The 23,120-nt window shown below is 40.9% G+C and overlaps 1 protein-coding gene and 2 long non-coding RNA genes across 5 annotated transcripts in view; 1 reads left to right on the top strand and 2 right to left on the bottom strand.

The window, feature by feature from the left end:
* The window catches only part of SNX9 (sorting nexin 9), a 45,784-nt gene extending 34,304 nt beyond the window's left edge, over positions 1 to 11,480 (bottom strand). For 2 of the 3 annotated variants that reach the window (XM_080998382.1, XM_080998384.1), the window contains exon 1: positions 9,270 to 9,437. In XM_080998382.1, coding sequence (XP_080854508.1) covers positions 9,270 to 9,281 — 12 coding nt within the window. In that variant the 5' untranslated portion in view covers positions 9,282 to 9,437. Of the gene's footprint in view, positions 1 to 9,269; positions 9,438 to 11,455 lie in introns of those variants that run through there. The other variant, XM_080998383.1, reaches the window with a different exon arrangement.
* LOC308473137 lies at positions 9,770 to 21,250 on the top strand. Its single transcript, XR_013983939.1, has 3 exons — positions 9,770 to 10,080; positions 11,344 to 11,513; positions 20,763 to 21,250. It is a non-coding gene; the product is annotated as an uncharacterized lncRNA (long non-coding RNA).
* On the bottom strand, positions 16,651 to 20,768 carry LOC308473139. The gene is made up of 4 exons (XR_013983941.1): positions 20,743 to 20,768; positions 18,805 to 18,914; positions 17,693 to 17,914; positions 16,651 to 16,987 (listed from the first exon to the last, which is right to left on the bottom strand). It is a non-coding gene; the product is annotated as an uncharacterized lncRNA (long non-coding RNA).
* Positions 21,251 to 23,120: the final 1,870 nt, after the last annotated feature.

Below are 23,120 nucleotides of genomic sequence, written 5' to 3'. Positions count from 1 at the left end.
TTTAATTTATATTGTTTCTGGCCGACCTGAATTCCTTCCACCAACCGGTCCCTTCTAATCATGTTCAATAGCACTTCCAGAACCGAAATAAATAACAGCGGGGAAATAGGGCAACCTTGTCGTGTCCCTTTTTCAATTTTAAACTCTTCCGTAACCACATTATTAACTATCAGTTTAGCTTTCTGTTCTGAATATATCGCCTCAATCCCATTCTCAAAACCCCGTCCCACTCCCATCTCTTTTAAATTTCCCATCATAAATTTCCAGGAGATATTGTCAAAGGCCTTCTCCGCATCTATAAAAATTAAAACTGCTTTTGTATTTATATCTGTTTGCAAAAGTTCCAAAATGTCAATAATGTTCCTTGTATTAGCAAACAGATGTCTTCCTGGGAGAAAGCCAGCCTGGTCCTTATGAATTACTTCATTTAAAACTTTTTTAAATCTATTTGCCAAAATGTCTGCAAATATTTTGTAATCCACATTTAAGAGAGAGATGGGACGGTAGTTCTTAAGTTGTGTCTTTTCAGCTTCCGACTTTGGTATTAATGTGATAAACGCTTCCTTCCACGACTCCGGGGTGGGCACCTATTTATCAATCAGCTGAATCATTTTTATGTCAGATGACAACTTAAAAAGGGCTCACTGAGCAGCTTTGAAGGCTAGCTGCAGCACCAATCAGCTGATTGGTGATGACAGGAAGTCCCACTTACCAAGAAACTGACCAGGCCCAGAAGTCAGAGATTCCTGACTGCTTCTTTATTAAGTGTAGACTAAAACGCTGAGGGTGTTCTACTGTCAGGAAAAACAGGGCAGTTCATCTTTATATTACAGTGGTACCTCAGGTTACATACGCTTCAGGTTACAGACTCCGCTAACCCAGAAATAGTGCTTCAGGTTAAGAACTTTGCTTCAGGATAAGAACAGAAATCGTGCTCTGGCGGCGCAGCAGCAGGAGGCCCCATTAGCTAAAGTGGTGCTTCAGGTTAAGAACTGTTTCAGGTAAAGTACAGACCTCCGGAACGAATTAAGTACTTAACCCGAGGTACCACTGTACTGAAGTGCCTTATGCATGATAAAAGTAAGTTGCAGCAGTGTCCTTCTCATAAGCTGTTTGAAACCTTGAAAGCTAATGGGTTGTGGAACACAGTGGTGGACAGTGTTGCTAGCTCGTCAAATTTTGACTGCAGAAACACATGCTGATAATGCTGTTGTGTTGTATAAAGTATTAACAAGAAGACTGTCATTCTGCCGGTATCATGCTATGAAAGAATTCAGTAGATCAGGTGATAGTAGAAAGTTGTCCTTACTCCACTTCCCTTGTTTTGGACTTTTTGCTTGTATTAGTAGTGTAAACCAGTAATTCGCGCGTGCTTTCCATTTGCCTTGAGCTCCCCAATTTCCTTCTCTACTAAGTTCATTAAATATGTACTTTCAGAACTTGCCCTAGTTTTGCACATTTCAAAAATGAAATATTGTTAGAATTAACTTTTGTTCAGAAAGTATTTGTTCACTACAAAACCAAAAACTAATTTCTTGGTAGAGCATGAGACTCTTAATCTCAGGCTTGTGGGTTCAAGCTCCACGGTGGGCAAAACATTCCTGCATTGCAGAGGGTTGGACTAGATGACCCTGGTGCTCACTTCCAACTCTACAATTCTATGATTCTATGAAAAGTATGAGTCCAAATTAACTACATCTTTTATAATGTAGCATGGGAAAGATGATAAATTCTGCCTAATTTTTATGTAGACCATATACTGTCCACATTTATTGCCTGGATGATTGATTATGTGAGCCTTGTGCAAGGCACAGATGTTATTTAAACAATTATGAATATACAAGCATATTGTAGTAAGGAATTCATTCTTAGCACATAAAACTGGTTGGATTACTGTCAGGAAACCTGCCTGGGTGCTTCAGAAACAAACAGGGATGCCACTCTGGGAAACAATTACTAGCACTGTTGAGTGGAAATAAACTCTTCAGCAAAATGTAATTGCAACATGTTCCAAGTCTTTTCCAGACACAAAAACATTCTCAGAATGATATTTTTCCACATGGTTTCTAAAATCTCACCGACTATGCAGAATACATGCCTGTTGAAAATATATTTTAATGCTGTTTTAACCACTGTTTTACAAATGGACTGTATATCTAGCTGTGTGTCAGCGGCGGCTCAACGAATGAAAGGCCACATCAGAGTCTACCTCAGCACGGTGCGGGGACTGTCCAATCAGTCCCCGCGCTGTTGAAAAGCCATGTTGGGGTTGCTTGCCACCCCCTACTGCGCTAAGGAAAAGCGGACTCTCAGTGGGTTTTCAAATGGCCCTGCGGGCCAGATTCGCAACTCAGTTGGGTCCTGCAGGCTCTAGATTGAAGACTCCTGCTCTAATGAGTCAATAAAATGAGCACTGTTCCAAGATGTTTTGCTCCTACATTGTTTTCTTAAGTTCTAAATTATCTTGGAAGAATATTTTTTTGAAAAAAACTGCTGAGCTTCACCAAGCCTTTAAAAAACGGAAGGAAGAAATCTGTTCTGTCAATTAAGGCCAAAGCAAAGAGTTTCATTCCCTACATGCAAAGATTCCTTGCCCTAACCAAAAAGAAATAAGGGGGGTGGGTGGAATCCAGCACACAACCATGTTTATGGAAATGTTGGGTTACCAGCACAGCAAGTAATACCATTAAAGTTGCAGGGAAGATAACCATTTTCAGGAATGAACAACACCCCATATGGCAAAATATACTATTTCTATCAGTCAGTAGCATAATGGAGCAAAAAAGGACAGCACTTTCACAATTGTTTTCTTGCTCATCCTTGCAACAGGATGAGACTGCAAGAAAAAAGAATGACTGTCTAGGATACATAGTACATCCACATGAAGTAGAAGCAACAATGGGGCTGTCAATAAAGCTTCCATTAAGCACTACACACTGGCCACACTCACACACAACACTAAGCCAAACCAAGGCATAATGTGAATAGACTGTTCCCAGGGAGAAAATCAGTCACTTTGCTGTTCCCCGGTCTTTTTAGCTCAGCTTGGCTTAGCATGTCATCTGAATCTTGGTTAAGCTCTCTCTTCCTTAACTATGATCTGTAGTCAAGGATTGCCCTAGTGTTACAGATCATGGTTAAAAAGGAGAGCGCTTAACCATGATCCTGGGTTCAAGTGACAAACTAAGCCAAACTTTGACTTAGTTGTTGCACAGAACAAAAAGGACCAGGAGGGTGGAAAGTAGATGCAAGCTTGCCTCCAAGAGACAGAACGTTCACAGAGTCCCTGTAAGCCGTAGTTTGGCTTATTGCATGGGCAAACCAAGCCATTATCATTGAAGAGTCCCAAGCAATGAGGAAAGGGTAGCATAGCTCAGTGGTAGAGCATATGCTTTGTAAGTAAGAAGCCCAGAGTTCAATCCCAGCCATCTCCAGGCATGGCTGGAAAAGACTTCTGAAACACTGTAAAGGCACTGCCAGCTGGCGTAGTAGACAAAAGTATGCTAAACTGACCAATGGCTTCACTCACTGTAACACAGCTTTCTATTTATCCTTCATTAAGTTTGATATCTCCCCTTCAAGTACATGAGGGCTGCTTACAATAAAATATTAAGCCACTATAAAATACGCTAAAGACTGAAAATCTATAAAAGCAGCATAAAATTAATATTAGAGTAGAAAAGACAAAAATTTAAAAGCCTAAGGAAAATAAAAATGACATTACCTGACACCAGGCACATCAAGTGTACTTTTCTGGGGAGAGCATTCCAAAGTCCTATGCTTCCTACCATGTGAAATAGTTCTGATCATTCTTATATGACATGGGAAAAATAAGGCCCTGCCGCAATTCCTGACACTGCTGCAGTTAAGTTTTGAGAAAGGAGGCCTTCAGTTCTTTGCATCACCAGAATCCTGACTGGACTGAACTTTGGCATGGCAGGGTGGGCTTGATTTTCCTTTGTTTCAAACCTTTTTTCCCTGAGTCCATTCGTATCAAGCTGGAGGAAAGGGGAGGGCTCACCATCATGAGTTCTAATATACGGTAATTGAAAAGTATAAAGTCACCATCTGGCCAGAACAAAGGAAGATTGTAACTGAAGTCATGTGTTCATGTTCCAAGATGATTATTTTTGTATCATCTGAAATCAATTCATGTCTGTTCATAGACTCCATTTGTAACTATGGGAAGGCATCTTTAAAAGGGATGCTCTACATAAAAATTATTATGTTTTATCCAGATGATCTCCAATTTTCTCAAATTTATGCCAAAGAAAAATGACTTCATTTCAATAATGGAAATGTCCTCTTCCCTTAACTTGTTACATAGGGATGCAAACGACGGCACTTGTTAAGAATGGTCATTTCTCAACAATTATGAAAAAAATGTGCTTGTTGTTCTCTGACACAAGATATTGGCAAAATGTGGCACAATTCACATTCCATTGTAAACCATAGTTAATGATTTATAGTAAATACACAGTTGACTCCCCTTGGTAAAGCATTATGTCTGAATTGGGGATCGTGGTTCATGGCAAGCTAAGCTTTTCGGTGTGCCACAGCGCTTCCAGCTGTACTGTGTTTGTTCAGCATGTCATTGGAAATATACCAACTATTGTGAATTCACAATAAATTAAGAGGATCCAAAACTTTTCTCCCCATGGACCACTTGAGTTTGGCTGGGGGGGTCTTGGCAAACAACTTAATGGTTCTTCTGTCTCTTGCAACAATTGTAGGAACCTGTGCTAAATGCTGTTATGATTTTTAATTGCATTTTTATTACTTCTTTTATTTCTTATGTTGTATTGTTTTGTATTAGTTAGAATTCTATAGAATTAACATTGTAAAGGTTCTTCACAGACAACAAACTACTGTAACTAAATGAAACTTAGTCTATAGACCACAGTTTGGAAAACCCTGCAATAAATGTCAAGGTTTTGAGGTGTTATCAAACTGTGCCACAACAAACTAGCATGGTTACCTCACTAGAATTAGCTATTTACAAAAGCAAGAGACTTTGCTTGCTTTTGGGGCACCTACTCTCAGATCACAGTAGTGTAAATTCTTGCATTTACTGACAGAGTTGATGGAATGATGGTCCAGTTTTGCAACAACCAGCTAGACTAATGGCCTATATTAGTCTCTTCTAACCTTATGAGATCCTGACTATCCTAACAGACATGCCCTCAAAAAGGGCAAAACCCCATTCTTGATTATGGCAAGAGAAACATTACCTCATTAACAGGAGGTTTTTAAGAAGAGGTTGAATGGCCATCTGTCATGCATGTCTTAGCTGAGATTCCTGTATTGCAGGGGGTTAGGCTAGATGACCCTCGGGTACCTTCCAACTCTGCAATTCTATTATTCTGTATGTCACTTGCTCACCTAAAGCAAACAGTTTTCCCAATTGCAAGAGCCAGGTCATCAAGTTGCACCCACCTCTCTCAGGTTAACTCTGGACACACACACATACATGGAAATTCTACATCATTGCACATATAGTACACTCATTTCACACAGAATGTGAATGAGAATTACATGGGTAGACTGACTTGTCTGTCATTTAGCTTTACAGAGCCATTGGTCTTTTCAGCTTTGAGAAGCACATATTCGCAGCTAACCATTTTAAGTTTCTGGCTGGCAATTTTTATTGCCTGTATCTTATCATCCATGGACTTAAATGCTGAATTTCAATTTTTGAAATAACCAGGTTTAAATATCATCCAATCAGTTGTTTAAAATAGCACTTTAATTTTTTTAAGTTAATTTTTGAAAATGTGAACATTGCTTCAGGTACCTGCAACTCATATTGAGAGTCAATAATTCAAGAATGTAAACAAAACAGACTATGAAACAATGTAGCACAAGCCTTCCATTTTTAAGCCTTTTATTATTCCTGAATGCTTCCCAGAATCTCAGATATATATTTTTATTTATTATTCACAGTACAATTTCACGTAAGCAAAAGATAGGGCAATCCTCATTTGACTTTAGAAAACTAGCCAAATAAAAGGATGCAGCAAGCTTCTATGTCTACACAATGAAGTTGCATTTGTTTGGCACTGAAACAATGATCCTTCACTTCCTTTCAACACTGAAGTAAGCAAGCACCAATTGGACTACGTTTCTGCTACTGCCTAAGCGGAAAACCTTCAATAGCTTTGGCTTTCAACAGCTGGCAAGAGGAAATTCACATTGCACTCTGGTATTAAAAGTGCTTTGTAAATATATTTCCATGCCATACTGGAAAGGGACATCAACAGAGCACAGCACTATAAACCTGCAAAACTAAGCAATAGCTTTAGATCTCCTCAAAGTGTCCAAAATCTAGGCATATACTTCCACTGATGAATAACTAAGATAATTTTTTTTCCACAGGAGGCATTAGACTCGAGAAAAAGTGCCTATGCAAGTCAAATAGCTTATGAATAGACATGTCACTGTACCCAGGCTCTATCAAACAGCCACACACTGCATCTCAAACTTTGGCTTCTCTTCCAAACTTACTCTACCCTTTGGCCCCTTCCCTCAGCTGACTGGCGTGTTAGAATCTCTGTGAGCATGTGCATGTGAGCATGTCCACCACTTTGCGTAAGGACTCACAGATTGAGGCTGAGAGACTTAAAAACTTTCAGCAGGAATTCCTTCCTTCCTCTCATCCCAACTCATGCCATGCTCAAGTACCACTCACCCAATGAGCTCTTCACTGGAATGCATACAAGAATGACTGCAGATTATTTATTATCTTTACAGCAGCTCCTTCTCCACAGGCGGAGTACTTCAGTAAAAATCTACATATGCCCCATTTTAAAGCAAGCCAGTAAAGAAAAAGTTATAGCAAATTCCACTGAGTGGTGGCAAGTGAAACAAAACTGCATTCCAATTAGTGGCCTTTCTATCCTGCTCTTCTTTTTCTTAAAGAAGAAAAGCATGTTACTTCATCAACTTTTTACTCAACTACTGCCAAAAGATATTAAAACTATCAAAACAGTTATTTTTATTTTTGTTGATTTGTTCATTATTCAGCTGTCATTACACTTTTTAATATTATATTATCCGGTGTCTAGGTCCAGAGCAGCAAATTAAACAAAAAACTCTTCCATTCCAATTTTTGCTATAAAATGGAAACCTCTTGATTTCCACAGCCCTATTCACAATTATTTTTAAGACCTCATAACTGCACATCCTAGACTAGTAATAATACAGAATACCAATAATTTTCATAATGAAAGTGTAAGAAAACAATCTACCTTGGTCATATACTTTAAACTGCAAACTCACACTGAACTTTAAACTGAGAACTCACGCTGAAGGAGTTTCAATACTCTTTCTGTGGTTATTATACCTAAAAACACCACTTCAAAGGAAAGAGCTATCTATAGCCATGGATGAGGTAAGAGTATTACTCAGCAATTGTTCCTTGTGACTAGTTTTTTAAAACTTTGTCTTTACTCATTTTTTCCTTTCCCATTTGAATGCTGAGTACTCAAAAATAAAGGATAAACTACAAAGAACTTGATGCAGTTCTGAACATAAGGATCAATTTAATCAGTACTTATATCCAAGTTCTCTCTAATATACCTTTCCTTTTTCAGTACTCATAATTCAAGCAGGAAAAGGAAAAGGAGTTGGGACCAACTTTTTAAAACTTGTCAGAAAAGTAACACGAGTGCACAATATGGCCTGAATTGGTCTGCAATAAAGAAGTGGACTGAGGCCTATTGTGATTGATCTGATTCAGACCTGCTTATGCCATGGATACAGTAAATCCACAGATATATTTGCTTCGGCATCTCATCTATAAAATGGGATGAGTTGCCTGAGGGATATTGCAATAATAATGAATTCTGTAAAAACACTTTTGCAGAAGTAATAATTACAGTGTTTTAGAGAGTGCTAGGCCTGTTGGTTTTTTGTTTTAGTTTCTGAAAGCCTATTTAAGAACTTCAAAAATTAAACCACTTTAAAAAAAAAGTCAACAACTTTATCTGGGTAACAGAAGAGTCCAAAAGCATGTCTAAACTAAACATTAAAATGCCATTCTAAAGCATATGCATAAACTGAGAAGCAAACATCTATTTAAGGACAGATATACCACATTTCATTTTCCCCTCATCATGTGTAGGTTGGAAATACTAGTTCTAAATATACACGTGATCAAAACTAACATATGATGTAATCAAGGAAAGGAAAAAGGACGTATTAAAAACACCTGGTGGCTAATTTTTTACTGCTTGATCTTAGAACTAAAAACAGTAACAAATGAAGTAGCTGTAGAATTTAAACATTTACAGTATGAAAACAGTACTGATTTTTAAAAATAAGTTTCCACACAGACTATGCTAACATCAATCAGCTGCTGCTCCCTTGAGATATCTTAGCACTTTTCCCCGCCCCAGAAAAGTATTTTTGAAATGTTTTCTTGCAACCCAGAAAGCACATGTAGGCTGTAACTCAAAACACACTAGTAGGAAAGACCAATTGAACACTATGGGATTTGCTTCCCGGTAAACATGCAGAGGACTTGGCTGTTAGGATACTATCAGCCAAGTCTGCATTACTTCAAGCAACTTTTCAGAATTACAAAACGGAACAGATACTACCAGAAGGACAACCAGTTAACACGCACTGTGTACAAAATGTGATGACACCTAGGAATGGAGTTGGGAAGCAGGTTTTTTCTTTCTTCACTGACACATATTACTGTCTTCAAACCCTGAACTTGGGGAAAAGTTACTCATGGAGGAACAAGAGAGTTTGTCTCCTAGAAGAGAGGAGCCTTTTAACACAGCGAGTCATTCATTTCACTGTTTACCACGGATTAATGAAAATATCGCCAGTGGAAAGGAAACTCTTTCCAGAAGCACCCAGAAGTTTGAAGGCTGCTCTTCGCCAGCCATTCCTCCCGTTTGCTGGAGACCACAGCGGAGAGTTGTGCTGGAGGCCCAAACGCACGTTTGCCCGTCTGCCTGGAATAGATTAAACTGTGCCAAGTGACTTCAACGGGGGGGGGGCGGGAATGCCCCTCAGACGCCGCCCTCCGCCATGCCCCGCTCCTCAAGCCAGCACCGGACCCCGGCGCGGGCGGGCAGGCAGGCAAGCCAAGAGTCCCGCCAAAACGCCCTCCCAACCCCCAGAGAAACGCGCCCCACTTGCGAGTCGTCCCCTCAGAAACTACACCCCCCACCCACCCGAGTTATTTGAAAACAAACAAAAAGCGGGCGGCGCTGGGGAAGGGAGGCTGCCGCGTGCAGGGCTCGCTTTCTGCTCACCTTGGTGGCCATGGCGGGGCTGCGTGTGCCACCCCCACCAGCAGGGAATGAGCTCCGGGGGGCTCCTCTGGGTCCCTCCTAGTGGGCCTCGGCGCTGGGGGAGGAGAGAAAGGAGGAGGAGGAGGAGGAGGGTGGTGGCGGTGGCTGCCGCGGCTCCTGCGCCCTCAACCAGCCAACCAGCCCCCGGCCGCCGCCGCCGCCTCTTCCCCGGAGTTGGTCGGGCTCCCCCGGCAGATGGGAAGGCGAAGCAGCTCCCGAGCTCACGACAAAGCCGAGCCCCCTGCGCTTCCTTTCGCCTGCCTTTCTCTTTCCCTTCGCCTCTTCCTCGTTCGCTCGCCCATATCCAGGGGCGGAGTTTCACGGAGGGCGTCCCGAAACCCAGGCGAGGGAAGAGGGACGGGAAGGAGCCGCGGAGCAGCCCTTTCCGAAGGCAACCCGCCCACCGACCCACCCTTCGCCGCGCGCACGTGATGCCTCCTGAGGCCGCCGCCGCCGCTGCGGGCAACTTCTCCACGGAGAAGAGACGTCAGCGCCCACTTTTTGGTCCCCGTCTTCCCCACATCCCGTCGCTGCCGACGTGGTTAGGACAAGCCCTAATACTCGTCAGCTAAACTTTTTCCGACAGTGTTAAGCCATAGCATCGAAGTGTCTGTACTGATCCCGTAGCAAGCAGCAGCAATAATAATGATTTCGAGCAGCAGCAAAAAGCTGCGCAGTGTCCCCACCCCATGTCTCCCGTGACAGCGGCAGGGTTAAGGGAAAACGCACAGCAGATCCTGAATTTGTCAATTGCATAGGAGGAGCCTAGAAGGTGGGGTGAGGGGACCTGTGGCCTATCGGATGCTGCTGGATCCCACCTCCCATCATGCCTGACTTATTTGCTATGCTGGCTGGGGCTGATGGGAATTGTTGTGCAACATCTGGAAGGCTAAAAGATCCCCATCATTGCTTCTAGATTACGATAAGAAACAACTGGGCATCTTTGTTTCATTGGGAGCACACATATGGGCCCCGATTTTTTCTTCAGCCTTGACTGCGGAGGAGTGCTCTAGTAATCCAGTGTAGGTGTGGGGTAGCGGGGGATAGTTGTTTAAGGGTCAGCCGGCAGCCTTCACAGACTAGATTCCACCTGCATGTAACAATTCTCTGCTCCTTACAATGAACTAAACTCAATCCTAGGCTGTTAGGTATTCCTAAATCCCCTGAAATAAGTTGATCAACTGCTCATTGCTTGTTCCTTAATCTTAAATACAGTGACTTGAAGGGACACTCCCTTTATTTCGTTGCAGCTTTACGACATTCCCCCTGCCCCCACAAGAGTGCTTCAACTCTTCTATTGTTGGAGGGTGAAAAAGTCATGACAACTGCAGATCCCAGCAGAATGTGGAAAGCAGGCAAAACTTTTTAAAAAGTTTGACTCTGCGAGTTTGACCAGAAACTGGTCTGACACAGGAAAAGAAACCACATTTCTCCCTCATCTCATGTAATTTCATATTTGTTCCTGTTATGTATTGGGTTTAACACGTTATGTTACAACCAATTGTATAAGCGTTCTAACCAATAGTATAAGTGTTGGTAGACGAACGCACCTTGTAACATAAACATGTGTTAAACCCAATACATAACAGTTTCTGAAAGTGAGATTTCTTCCCTGCTGAAATAAGGTACCGTAATTAGCAGATAAGCCTCCATTTCAGTCCTGCCACCTTTCTAGTCTCTTGCTACTAAAGCTGAGTTCCATAAAGATTGGATGGAAGGGTGGGGTGGAATCTACTTGGTGGGCAGGGACACATAGTGGAGGCACTTTTCTTTATGTTTCACAACATGAATTATTCTAGTCCAGGAGCACTGTGGCCTACTGAGATGATAACCAGCACATCATAGGATATGTGTAGTCTAAAGCAGAGAGTTCCAAAATGATTTTGAGGGCTATATTCTCCACCCAGCAAATAAATGAACGTGTCCTACTCGCTCCATTTTGTGGCAATGGCCTTGTTAAAAACTTTAGTTCTTAAAAAATAAGTTGTGACAGAGATACAGTATATATCAGGATGTTCTGTGGTTCATATTTCAGGTTGAAGAGGAATGTTAAAAGTGATTCACTGATTTATCAAAACTCCCAAAAATCTTAACTTCGTGCCACTGCCCATTTAATCCAGTGGAGGAATCTGATACTTGGTGCTTACCAACTCTAGAGCCTCTGATGATCATAGAAGCAGAAGAGAGCTGAGTAAACACTGTCAGGTATGTTATATCTCCTAGTCATCATCACTATGTGATGAACACATAGTGCAGTGCATGATGATATCATCACATAATTACATCATTATATAATGACTTTTTAAAAATTCATCCAAAATCAGATAAGAGTTTTAACACAAAGCAAAGAAAGAGCCTCAAGTGCCCCGAGCAAAGTGGTTTTAAAAAATATAAAATTAAATCAAAATTGGAAGGTCAGAATTGTTGAAAGCTGTACGGATACCAGAGAAGGTGTAGGATCGCTACTCCCACCTTTTCTGACAGGGCTCCTGTCTTTAAGACCTATGTGTGAGGCTCCAATTGAAGCATTTCTCATCAGCACATCTCCATGGTGGGGAAAGCTAAAAATAACTGATAATCAGTAATTTAAAGATGGTGATTGTAACTTTTAATCACACAGACATAACGATCCGTTAAAATGAGTTTTGCAGTGCAAAATGTGGAGCAAAACTTGGTGTTACGAATTTTATCAAGGAACCTGAGAGTCATGCACTAACCATCTACCTCTGTCCAAGAGGGAATGTAAGTAGCAGCCATACCTGCGAAACCACTCCAGTTTAAGGAAAAAAAATAGACAGGTACAGGTTTTTCACCATTTGTTTCTCTGAATGTTCTTTTTGTCTGATGTAATATGTAACTTACAGTGCAGTCTTGCTATACAAGTCTACTCAGAAGTAAGCCCTGAGTTAAATGGGACTTACTCCCACATGATGGTGTATGATTGCAGCCTTAAGCATTTCCATCACTACAGAAACCAGAGCTTTAAATATAGATACAATGAACTATACAAAGCATAAACATTCAGATATAGCCATTCCATCCTTTTTAAGAAAAATGAATCATATTAATACTATGAGACTCTAAAGCATATTATAAAAGGATAAGATCCTGCTATCGTTGCAACCCTACCTTCAGGTACAGTCTTTGTTGTGAAATCAAGTTACAAATTTATTTATTTTTGTGAATAAAAATAACTGTGTATGAATTGTTACTAATAAGAACACTTCCCTTATTAGTAACAATACACTATTTTTATTCAGTGCTCTAATCACTCATGCATGTCACCCTATTTAAAACTCCCCCAGAAGGAAACATTAACGTCATGGTATTTCCTTTTAAGTACTGTATTTCATCTGAGTAAATTTAGCTTTTCAGATAGGGCAGCAGTAGTACAAAGCAGCCCCATCTTCCTCTTTAATAATTTCCCCCCATCATTAAGAAGGCATTTGTTGGCCTGATTACACTCCCTACAGCCTGCAAAGGATCTAAATACTGGTCTGCATTTTAATGAATCACCTTTCTCTGTGCTTTTATGCATATATAAAATGACAACAATTCTACAAAGGCATTTTTAATAAGCTGACAAACTTACACAATGAAATTCAGGTCTTAATTGTAGAGACTGGAGGCTGTTACATATTTCCAAAATAAGACGAGACAGTGTTTCATGTAATTTTGAAATATTTTATTTGCAGGACAATCTCACCTGTGCCCAGCACAGGTTATTGCCAGTTTTTGTTATCGTCAGTGCTTTTTTTGCTAAAAAAATGTTTAGAGGTACTCTCATTTTCCTACTCATATTGAAATACTGCCCCTCAATGAGGCCAAACTTAGATTCACAAAATGTTTAGGCGTATGCGTACCCCTATGTACCCCCAGAAAAAAAGCACTGGTTAGTGTTGTGTACATAAGGTTTTTTAAATAATAAAGTTCAGCAGAATCAGAATCATCACAGAAATACCTTTTCTGAAAACAAATGTCCCTTGTATGTATGAAATAAACATATTCACATGAAATGTCCAGCAATAAAATAATTTTGTAAAACCTATTGAGTCTTTGTGGGACAATATACTCTTGGTACAACATTTTATACTCAAGGATAACACAACCAATATGTTTGTATACAGATTTCCAATAATGGAAGATGAAATTACACACAATTAGAGTAACAAGTTCTGATACCCATGTGTTTTTGTTACACATCATCCTCTAAGATGGTATTCGACATAACCCCTCGCATTATAGCTTCTTCTTGGTATCTCACTTGCAGTTTTTGTCCAGAAATTTTGAAAGCTTATAGTTATCTTCTGAGCTTCCAATCTGTTAAAAAATCCTTAATCTGTTATTCAAGTTTAATGCTAGCTCCTGGATAATTGAGGCCAAAGGCTAAATAGCTGGGAATAGAATTTTTACTTACAGATTCAATGGTTCAATAATAGGAAAGCATAACCATATTAATGCAGATTTCTCTCAGATAACAATAATAAAGGATAAAACATACTTTTACTCCAAATTATACCATACCAAGCATGGGAACCAACAAACTGAATCTAAATCCAGATGTGACTGAGGCACTGTTTGTTGGTTAGTTCCCTAGACTTGATGGATGGGTAGTAGCCTGCTCTTGATAGGGGTACACTCCCTCTAACGGAGCAGGTATGTACCGTAGCTTGTGGTTACTTTTGGGTCCATTGCTGTTGCTTGAGGCTCAGATGGCCTTGGTGGTGCAGAATGCTTTCCATCAGTTTTGACTGATGGCCCAGCTGCATCCCTATCTGGATGGGAATTGCCTAACTTCTGTTGTCTATGTTCTGGTAATCTCTAGGTTAGGTTACTGCAATGTATTATACATGGGGCTGTCTCTAAAGACGTTATGGAAAACATCTCAGCCGCCCTGAGCCCGGCTTCGGCTGGGGAGAGCGGGATATAAATAAAATTTATTATTATATTATTATCTGGTGCAAAATTTAGTGGGCCACTGTTGCTCACCTGGGCAGTACAATTTGAGCATATAACACCAATCCTGGCCCAACTGCACTGGCTGCCAATCATTTTCCGGGCCCAACTCAAAGTGCAGGTTTGGACCCATAAAGCCTTAAACAGCTCAGGACCACAATACCTCAAGGACTGCCTCTCCCCATATAAACTGACGTGGACCCTGCAATCGTAATTTGATGCCCTTATTCATGTGCTCCTTCCATGAGAGGTCCAGTGGGTGGCAACACCAGAATGGACCTTTTCAGCAATGCCTCCCCATTTGTGGAATGCTCTTCCCAGGGAGGCTTCCATGGTGCCTTTGTTAGATATCTTTAGGCACCAGGCAAAAGCATTCCTCTTCTCCCAGGCCTTGGGGTAATTAAACAATCTATGGTCTTTTAAACTGGGGGGGGGGTTTGTTTTGTTTGTTATTATGTTGTGTATTTTTGTGTTTTTATATTGTGATCCTTGGATGAAGGGCACATAGAAATTTAACAAACAAACAAACAAACAAACAATGCCCTGACATTCTCTTTATGAAACAGTTTTATTAACCAACCACTCTGAGCAGCCTTAGAGCAAATTTTTAAGATTGGTTCAACTAGCTTCTAGGTTTTTGTTGCTGTCAAGCTTTAGCTCTTCTTTCATTCCCAAATAAAAGCTCCAGGTTTGGGGCAGCCCTTAGCAAATGATGGCTTGTGGGCTCACCTTATCTGCCAGACAGAAGGAGACAGTTATGTCAGTGGTCACTGTGCATTATGGTGTTGTGAACAATGATGGACTTGCTCAACAGCAAAGCTGACAGGATGATATTGGGCCACTCCTATTCTTTCAACCTAAACTACCTCAAAGGAAATTGTGAGGGGGGAGATGACATAACCTGATGTTTGCCACTTTGAACTATTCGAAGAAAAGGTAGAACCCAACAGCATTGCTTTTTCATACTAATTTTGTTTCCAAGAACGCTAGTCACCACCAAATTGTCTAAACGCTTATTTGTAGTGATGTAGCAAATAAGTTCTCATTGACAATGTTTTCTTATGGAGAAAAATGGCTGTAACAGTCCCTCCAAAGGATGATTTGAAGCCTCTTGTATTATAAATGTAGAATATGCTCTTGAGTTTCAAGTAGTAATTGTATCAAATGTAATACCCAAGAGCTATAATCCTGGGCACAGTTAGACTGTTAAAACCCTTTTGTAGTTGGAGGGATAAAAGTAGCTGAACTGTGCATGGGATTGCAGCCAAAAAGAGCTGCCAAAACAGATTGCTCTCCCCACAACTTGCAACACACAGTTTACTGGATAACATTCTGCTGCTTGAGTGCACCTAAGAAAGATGACACCGCCATACCATCCACTTTACATCTTGTCAGGTTTAAATGGCACATGTTCAATCTGTCTAGTCTTCCACCTTAAAATGCACTTGCAAATTTTGCTCCCAACTCATCCCAGCTGTTATTGATGGTCTTATTCTGCAAACCTTACCATCATTCTGCCATTCTTACAATATAGCTTCTCAGACCCACAGACCTGGAAAATGGGGGTGAAGGAGTAGGCTCAAATCTGCCAGCCACACTCATTGACCTAGAATAGTTGTATCCAAATGTTTTTTTGATGGGCTGAAATTATTGAATGTGCCCTTCAAATAAATTTAATATTGCTGATGGTTTTAATATTTCTTGTAACTGCTTAAATGATTTTTTACAGTCAAGTGGTATATAAATTTTGTTCAATAAATAAAATAACAAAACCATGCTCAAAGGTACTGTCTTACATATTGTCTTACATATACTGATCAAGAACGTTCAGTAGAAGTACTGATACTGGATATTGATTGAAACTAAATTTTGGTCTTTACATGAAATCTAAATTGGTAGTGGGAAAGAAAAGTGTGTTTGTTTCCATGCTGATCAATTATTGCTCAGTAGGCAGCAAAACAAAGTGGGTGTCCTTACTCGCTACAATAGAATATTAGGCTTGAAGATTCACTGTCAAACAGCTCAATCTTATACATAGTTATTCAGAAATAAGTCAGTGCTCAGTGAAGCTTATTCCAGGATAAACATGCATAGGCTTGCTGCCAAAACCTATATAAAGCTAGGCAATAACTTTTCACAACGATAACACTTCTCAATATACTTTTAGAACATTATTTTGTGGATAATCAATGCTAAGATGTTACATTTTGATTAGGACATCATATTTTATAGGGCCAGGCCTAGGTACTAATGACTTAAAAGAACGTTGTTGGGACAATAAAATTAATATGCATTGTAAATCTCTCTGAGCACCTTGATTGTTTTCAGGAGTGGCTCAAGACATTTTGCTGCCTGAGACAAAGGGCATCATGATACCCCACCCCACTCTATTCCATTCACAGAAGTGAAGAGATAGACAGTTGATTGACATACATAACTCCAGTGCTATTTTTCTAGAAAAAGAGGTGCTGGAACTCACCATGAACACCTCCCTTGTTCTCATATAATCGCAATGGTGCTTACCTGAGAGGTGCTGGAACTGAGTTCCAGTGAGTTCCGCTCGAAAAAAGCCCTGCATAGCTCCATACATATAGAGGGATGTATACACAAACATACATGTACACTCCCTCTCTCTCTCTCTCTCTCCCTCCTTGTTTGAAGAGCATTTTGGATATAGTATAGTTACCACAAATATATTAGTTTCCCAGGTTTGAAAGCATAATCTAAGATAACAAACAGAATAATGATTATGGCAAAAAATCTGGAGAACGTACTTTCATACACACAGTGTGCACTAATTGGCAAGAAACACAACTTTTATTAATGTAATTGTGGTTTATTATTTATGCCAAAATACACAAAATCACTTGCAGAGTACTCTTCCAAATGTTGAGATGTCTGTGGACAAGTAGCTTGATGGGAATGTGAACAAATGCAAGATTATTAGACTATAGGTAAAGGTAAAGGGACCCCTGACCGTTAGGTCCAGTCACAAATGATTCTGGGGTTGCAGCGCTCATCTCGCTTTACTGGCCGAGGGAGCCAATGTATAGGCTGGGTCATGCTGGGTCATGTGGCCAGCATGACTAAGCCGCTTCTGGTGAACCAGAGCAGTGCACAAAAATGCCGTTTACTTTCCCGCCGGAGTGGTACTTATTTATCTACTTGCACTTTGACCTGCTTTCGAACTGCTAGGTTGGCAGGAGCAGGGACTGAGCAACGAGAGCTCACCCCGTCGCGGGGATTCAAACCGCCAACCTTCTGATCAGCGAGCCCTAGGCTCAGTGGTTTAGACTACAGCGCCACCCGCGTCCCATTGTTAGACTATAGTGCTTGCAAAATGTGAGAATGTATTTCACTCTGCATTCCCTAAGGATCCAAAATGGATTCATTCAAACAACTTTGACCAAATGGTCCATTGTACTCACAGGAGGTTTTGCTTTGCTCTTTGTTTCTGGGAGTCCAATCTGTATAGGCAAGTACCGTCCATGGGAGTGCTTAGCTTCACCCTCTTAACAGAGGGTGGATTAATAGAATTTGGAAAAGTAGTAACAATGGCCAAATTCTCTTCTCAAAGTGGTGAAAAGGAAAATCCTGGTGGTTCAGATAACATTCCCCTGTCTGGTTCCTGATCTTATGTACAGAAATACCTGAAAAGAAAAAAATACATCCTGTGGGGATGTATTCTGATTTGCTTTAATATCTGTATATAATTAGTTATCTTTCTTGCAATATTTGCAGTAAATATTATGTTTTCTAAAGGGAGCAGGGAGAGGATAATCATTTTGAGGTTCCTAAGCAGTTTATCAAAGCAGTAGAAGACTTGATACACAATAGATATATTGCTTCTTAAGTGAATTCGCTATTTTACATTTAAGGATTCAGCTACTGTATACAAAGGTAAAGGTAAAGATACCCCTCACCATTAGGTCCAGTCGTGGATGACTCTGGGGTTGCGGTGCTCATCTCGCTCTATAGGCCGAGGGAGCCGGCATTTGACCGCAGACAGCTTCCGGGTCATGTGGCCAGCATGACTAAGCCACTTTCTGGCGAACCAGAGCAGTGCATGGAAACGCCGTTTACCTTCCCGCCGGAGCGGTACCTATTTATCTACTTGCACTTTGACGTGCTTTCGAACTGCTAGGTGGGCAGGAGCTGGGACCAAACGGGAGCTCACCCCATCGTGGGGATTCGAACCACCGACCTTCTGATCGGCAAGCCCAAGGCTCCCTGGTACAACCCATTTAATACACAATTTCAGATACGGTACTTTTTAAAATAATGATGCTGGTTGTTTTATAAATTTTGGAATTTTTACATTGCAACATTGCCTCTGTTTTGTATGAAGGTCATGGAAAGGACAAAATTCAGGAAGATACTTTTTCAAGCACCGGAAAGGAAATTTACTTGTCATAGTCCCCAACAAGATGGATAGTATCCTGCATTTGTTTATTCCTTTATCCTAGCAAAGTTGTTTTTCCTCCTTTTCCCATTCCCACAGGCTTGGCTAAAAATCTTGGAATCTTCCTCAAATTCTTACCTTTCTGTGCTGTTAAGATTGTAGCAGGCACACATTAATTTTCCTTCTGCGCAGAACCTTAGTATATCCAATAGGCACTTTATGAATATTTAATTCTGATGTGCTTAAAACTGCAATCAAATTCCCCTTTTTTAATGATATTTTTAGACCACTTTTCAGCACATGCTTTTAAAGCAGTTTAAAACATAATACAAAACAAAAATACCATAATCATTAAAAAGCATTACTCTGGAGCAGCCGCACTGAGGGTAATAATGGCACTACTCCAAAACTAAATGATTTGAGAATTGTAGCTTTATTGCCTAAGGGGTAACAGGAAAAACCTGATCAGTCTCCTTTTTTGATTAAGAGAACAGTACTCCAAGAATATCTGTCTTGCAAGTCACAAATAAGCAGGTGGCTAAGTAACTGAAACTTCTTATGGCACAAATTTTTCTATGTGGCTTTAACTGCAGAGGATAATAGAAAACTGAGTGGGTTAAATTAATTTCAGAGAACACGTTTCTCAGAAATGTTGAAGAAGAAAATTTCAGTGTTCTTAAGCAAAACTATTTGACATCTTAATTTTGAATGACATAAAAACGTTTTAAATTTGAAAAGCTACATTAAGGAAAACCACAGATTATTGGTCCCAGAATGTTGATGGGAATTGACATTTGATGTTTGTTTGGAGATAATAGATCACCAAAGTCAACATTTTCTAACAGAAATGTTGATTGTGCACTAAACTTTAGCCTGGATTGAACAGAAAGCAAAATTAGTAACGACTGAAATCAAAGGGACCTTGACATGCTTAACTTGGTCGAGATCATGCTAACTTCTTGGAGTAAATATGTGCGTGGCATTTAGCAACTATTGTTTGCACTACATCTGCAGACAGTGTTGTCTAGCAAAACTCAGGTCATGTCTCTAAGACCACTTTGTATAAGCCTTCAACCAGTTAGGATTTTTGTTTTTTTTAAGGGACTCAGGCTCTGAACTGTTTTAGAACAGGGGTAGGCAACCTAAGGCCCAGGGGCTGGATCTGACCCAGTCGCCTTCTAAATCCGGCCTGCGAATGGTCAGGGAATTAGCGTGTTTTTACATGAGTAGAATGTGTCCTTTTATTTAAAATGCATCTCTGGGTTATTTGTGGGGCCTGCCTGGTGTTTTTACATGAGTGGAATGTGTGCTTTTATTTAAAATGCTTCTCTGGGTTATTTGTGGGACATAGGCATTCATTCATCCCCCCCCAAAAAAAACAGTCTAGCCCACCACATGATCTGAGGGACAGCCCACGGCTGAAAAAGGTTGCTGACCCCTGGTTTAGAAGCTACAGAGCAATATGCCACTTAATCTGGATGTCTGACAATGTTTACTGGGGAAGCACCATAGCTCAGTGGTAAAAGCATCCGTCTTCCAGGCAGAAAGTCTCAGACGGCTCTCTAGGTATCACCATCTCTAGGTAGGACTGGAAATATCACCTGTATGAAATCCTGGAGAAGAGAACCATGTATGCCTTTGTGAGTTCTTTGGAGGAAATGTAATAACAATTAAACATATGGTTACAAATGAGTCTGTTTCTCCCCAATGCGTGTACTCAGGTATGTTAGAATATGCACATATTGTTCCTGAAGGACACTGTGTCACTGGTGTACCTTAAGCACAATTGTTGAAAACAGCATGGGGCTACTTTCAGTCAGAAGCACTATTGTTGCTTCATGTCCCACTGATGCATTCAGAAGAGATTCTGGCTTTGAGCCCTGCTGGCACTGTGATTGTCTACAACATCAGCAGTTTGGAGCAACTGTGGAGTAGTGTTGTTAAGTAATACATTGCTCTAGTTCATGGTGGACAACCTGCAACCTGGGAGACGCATGCAGCTCCCAATCTCATTTTATGTAGTCCAACACCAATAGTCAGCATGGATTTCTGAAAAATAAGTCATGTCAGACTAACCTGATCTCGTTTTTTGACAGAATTACAAGCCTGGTAGATGAAGGGAATGCAGTGGATGTAGCCTACCTTGATTTCAGCAAGGCATTTGACAAGGTGCCCCATGATATTCTTGTAAAGAAGCTGGTAAAATACGGTCTTGACTATGCTACCACTCAGTGGATTTGTAACTGGCTGACTGACCGAACCCAAAGGGTGCTCATCAATGGTTCCTCTTCATCCTGGAGAAGAGTGACTAGTGGGGTGCCACAGGGTTCTGTCTTGGGCCTGGTCTTATTCAACATCTTTGTCAACGACTTGGATGATGGACTCAAGGGCATCCTGATCAAATTTGCAGATGACACCAAACTGGGAGGGGTGGCTAACACCCCAGAGGACAGGATCACACTTCAAACGACCTTGACAGATTAGAGAACTGGGCAAAAACAAACAAGATGAATTTTAACAGGGAGAAATGTAAAGTATTGCACTTGGGCAAAAAAAATGAGAGGCACAAATACAAGATGGGTGACACCTGGCTTGAGAGCAGTACATATGAAAATGATCTAGGAGTCTTGGTTGACCATAAACTTGACATGAGCCAACAGTGTGACGCGGCAGCTAAAAAAGCCAATGCAATTCTGGGCTGCATCAATAGGAGTATAGCATCTAGATCAAGGGAAGTAATAGTGCCACTGTATTCTGCTCTGGTCAGACCTCACCTGGAGTACTTGTCCAGTTCTGGGCATCACAGTTCAAGAAGGACACTGACAAACTGGAACGTGTCCAGAGGAGGGCAACCAAAATGGTCAAAGGCCTGGAAACGATGCCTTATGAGGAACGGCTAAGGGAGCTGGGCATGTTTAGCCTGGAGAAGAGGAGGTTAAGGGGTGATATGATAGCCATGTTCAAATATATAAAAGGATGTCACATAGAGGAGGGAGAAAGGTTATTTTCTGCTGCTCCAGAGAAGCGGACACGGAGCAATGGATCCAAACTACAAGAAAGAAGATTCCACCTAAACATTAGAAAGAACTTCCTGACAGTAAGAGCTGTTTGACAGTGGAATTTGCTGCCAAGGAGTGTGGTGGAGTCTCCTTCTTTGGAGGTCTTTAAGCAGAGGCTTGACAACCATATGTCAGGAGTGCTCTGATGGTGTTTCCTGCTTGGCAGGGGGTTGGACTCGATGGCCCTTGTGGTCTCTTCCAACTCTATCATTCTATGATTCTACCTCCTGAAGCCTCCTGTTCTTCCCTCCCATCAGACTTCTTCCCTTATTACCATTTCTTTTAAAGTGTCCCCCGCCCTCTTTCTTGTGTGGTTGCAGAACAAAAGAAAGGGGTAGGATTAAATCTGATAAAAAATAACTTTATTTACAAAAACTTCATTCTTAGCTGTATGTCTTTGGGAAAGAAGTCAGCCAACTGAGAACAAATTGTCAGGCTTCTACCATATATGTACGCGTGTGTGCTTATATATGTGTGTACTGGTTCATATAGGTGTTGAAAAGTCCTCTGTATACTTATTTGGGAGTTACCCCATCAAACCTCATACGGCTTACTTCTGAGTACTGTGACGGAAAAGATTGTTTTCTTTTTCTTCTTTTCCTGCCAGCAAATGGTTAATGAACCGCAGCTTCTGATTGGCCGAGGTTCCAGGAGTGGGGAGTTGAAAAGGAGAGGATTTGGAGAGACAGTTGGGTTAGTTGAGGGAGTAGGTTGGGAGGATAGGTAGGAAGATAGGGAGTGAGAGAGTTGGTTCTGGGTAGAAACATCCAATCTGAGGAAAATATCACAAGCTAGAGAAAGGAGTCCCTGAGCTTAGTGTGAAGGACAGTGTGTGGTGTCCTGTCAGAGTGATTAGGCCAGGAATTAACTGGGAGGCTGAGGCTGAGACAGGAGAAGTAGAAGCTGTGAAGAGACAGTCTCCTTAGGTCTCATTCCAGCCAGGAGGGGAGAGATTCTTCTAGAAAAAGACTTCCAAACCAGTGAAACCTTGAGTCTGTTACTTTGAGTACCTCAGGAGTAGGGTTGTCTATGCGGTGTGTAAGTGACAGAAAATACCACCTTGTTTAAGAACCAAAGTATTAAGCGGTAACAGCTATGCAACAACTGAGAAAGCACTGAAGTGAAATAACATTATAATCTGAAGTATCCTTTGTTTTACTCGCTCGTGTCATAAACTTCCTTTGTTAAATAAAATATTTATTGTTTATTTGAGCAAATGCTGCCTGAGACTCCAAATTATTAAGTTTTACCTCACATAAGTCCCCCACAAGACAATCTGAGGTAGTTTGCGCGCATTCATGGAATTGGTGTTCTGTGAGGTGGGTGCACTATTTTTTAGTGAGGGCCGGCCAAATAACTCTGGGGAGAAAAGGGCCATTCAGCTGTCCCATATTA

The sequence above is a fragment of the Podarcis pityusensis genome (genome assembly GCF_964106645.2).
Source record: "Podarcis pityusensis genome assembly, chromosome: 3".
In the NCBI taxonomy this organism is placed as follows: Eukaryota; Metazoa; Chordata; class Lepidosauria; order Squamata; family Lacertidae; genus Podarcis; species Podarcis pityusensis.
The sequence above is the reverse complement of the archived record's forward strand: the minus strand, read 5'-3'. Positions and strand labels throughout refer to the sequence as shown.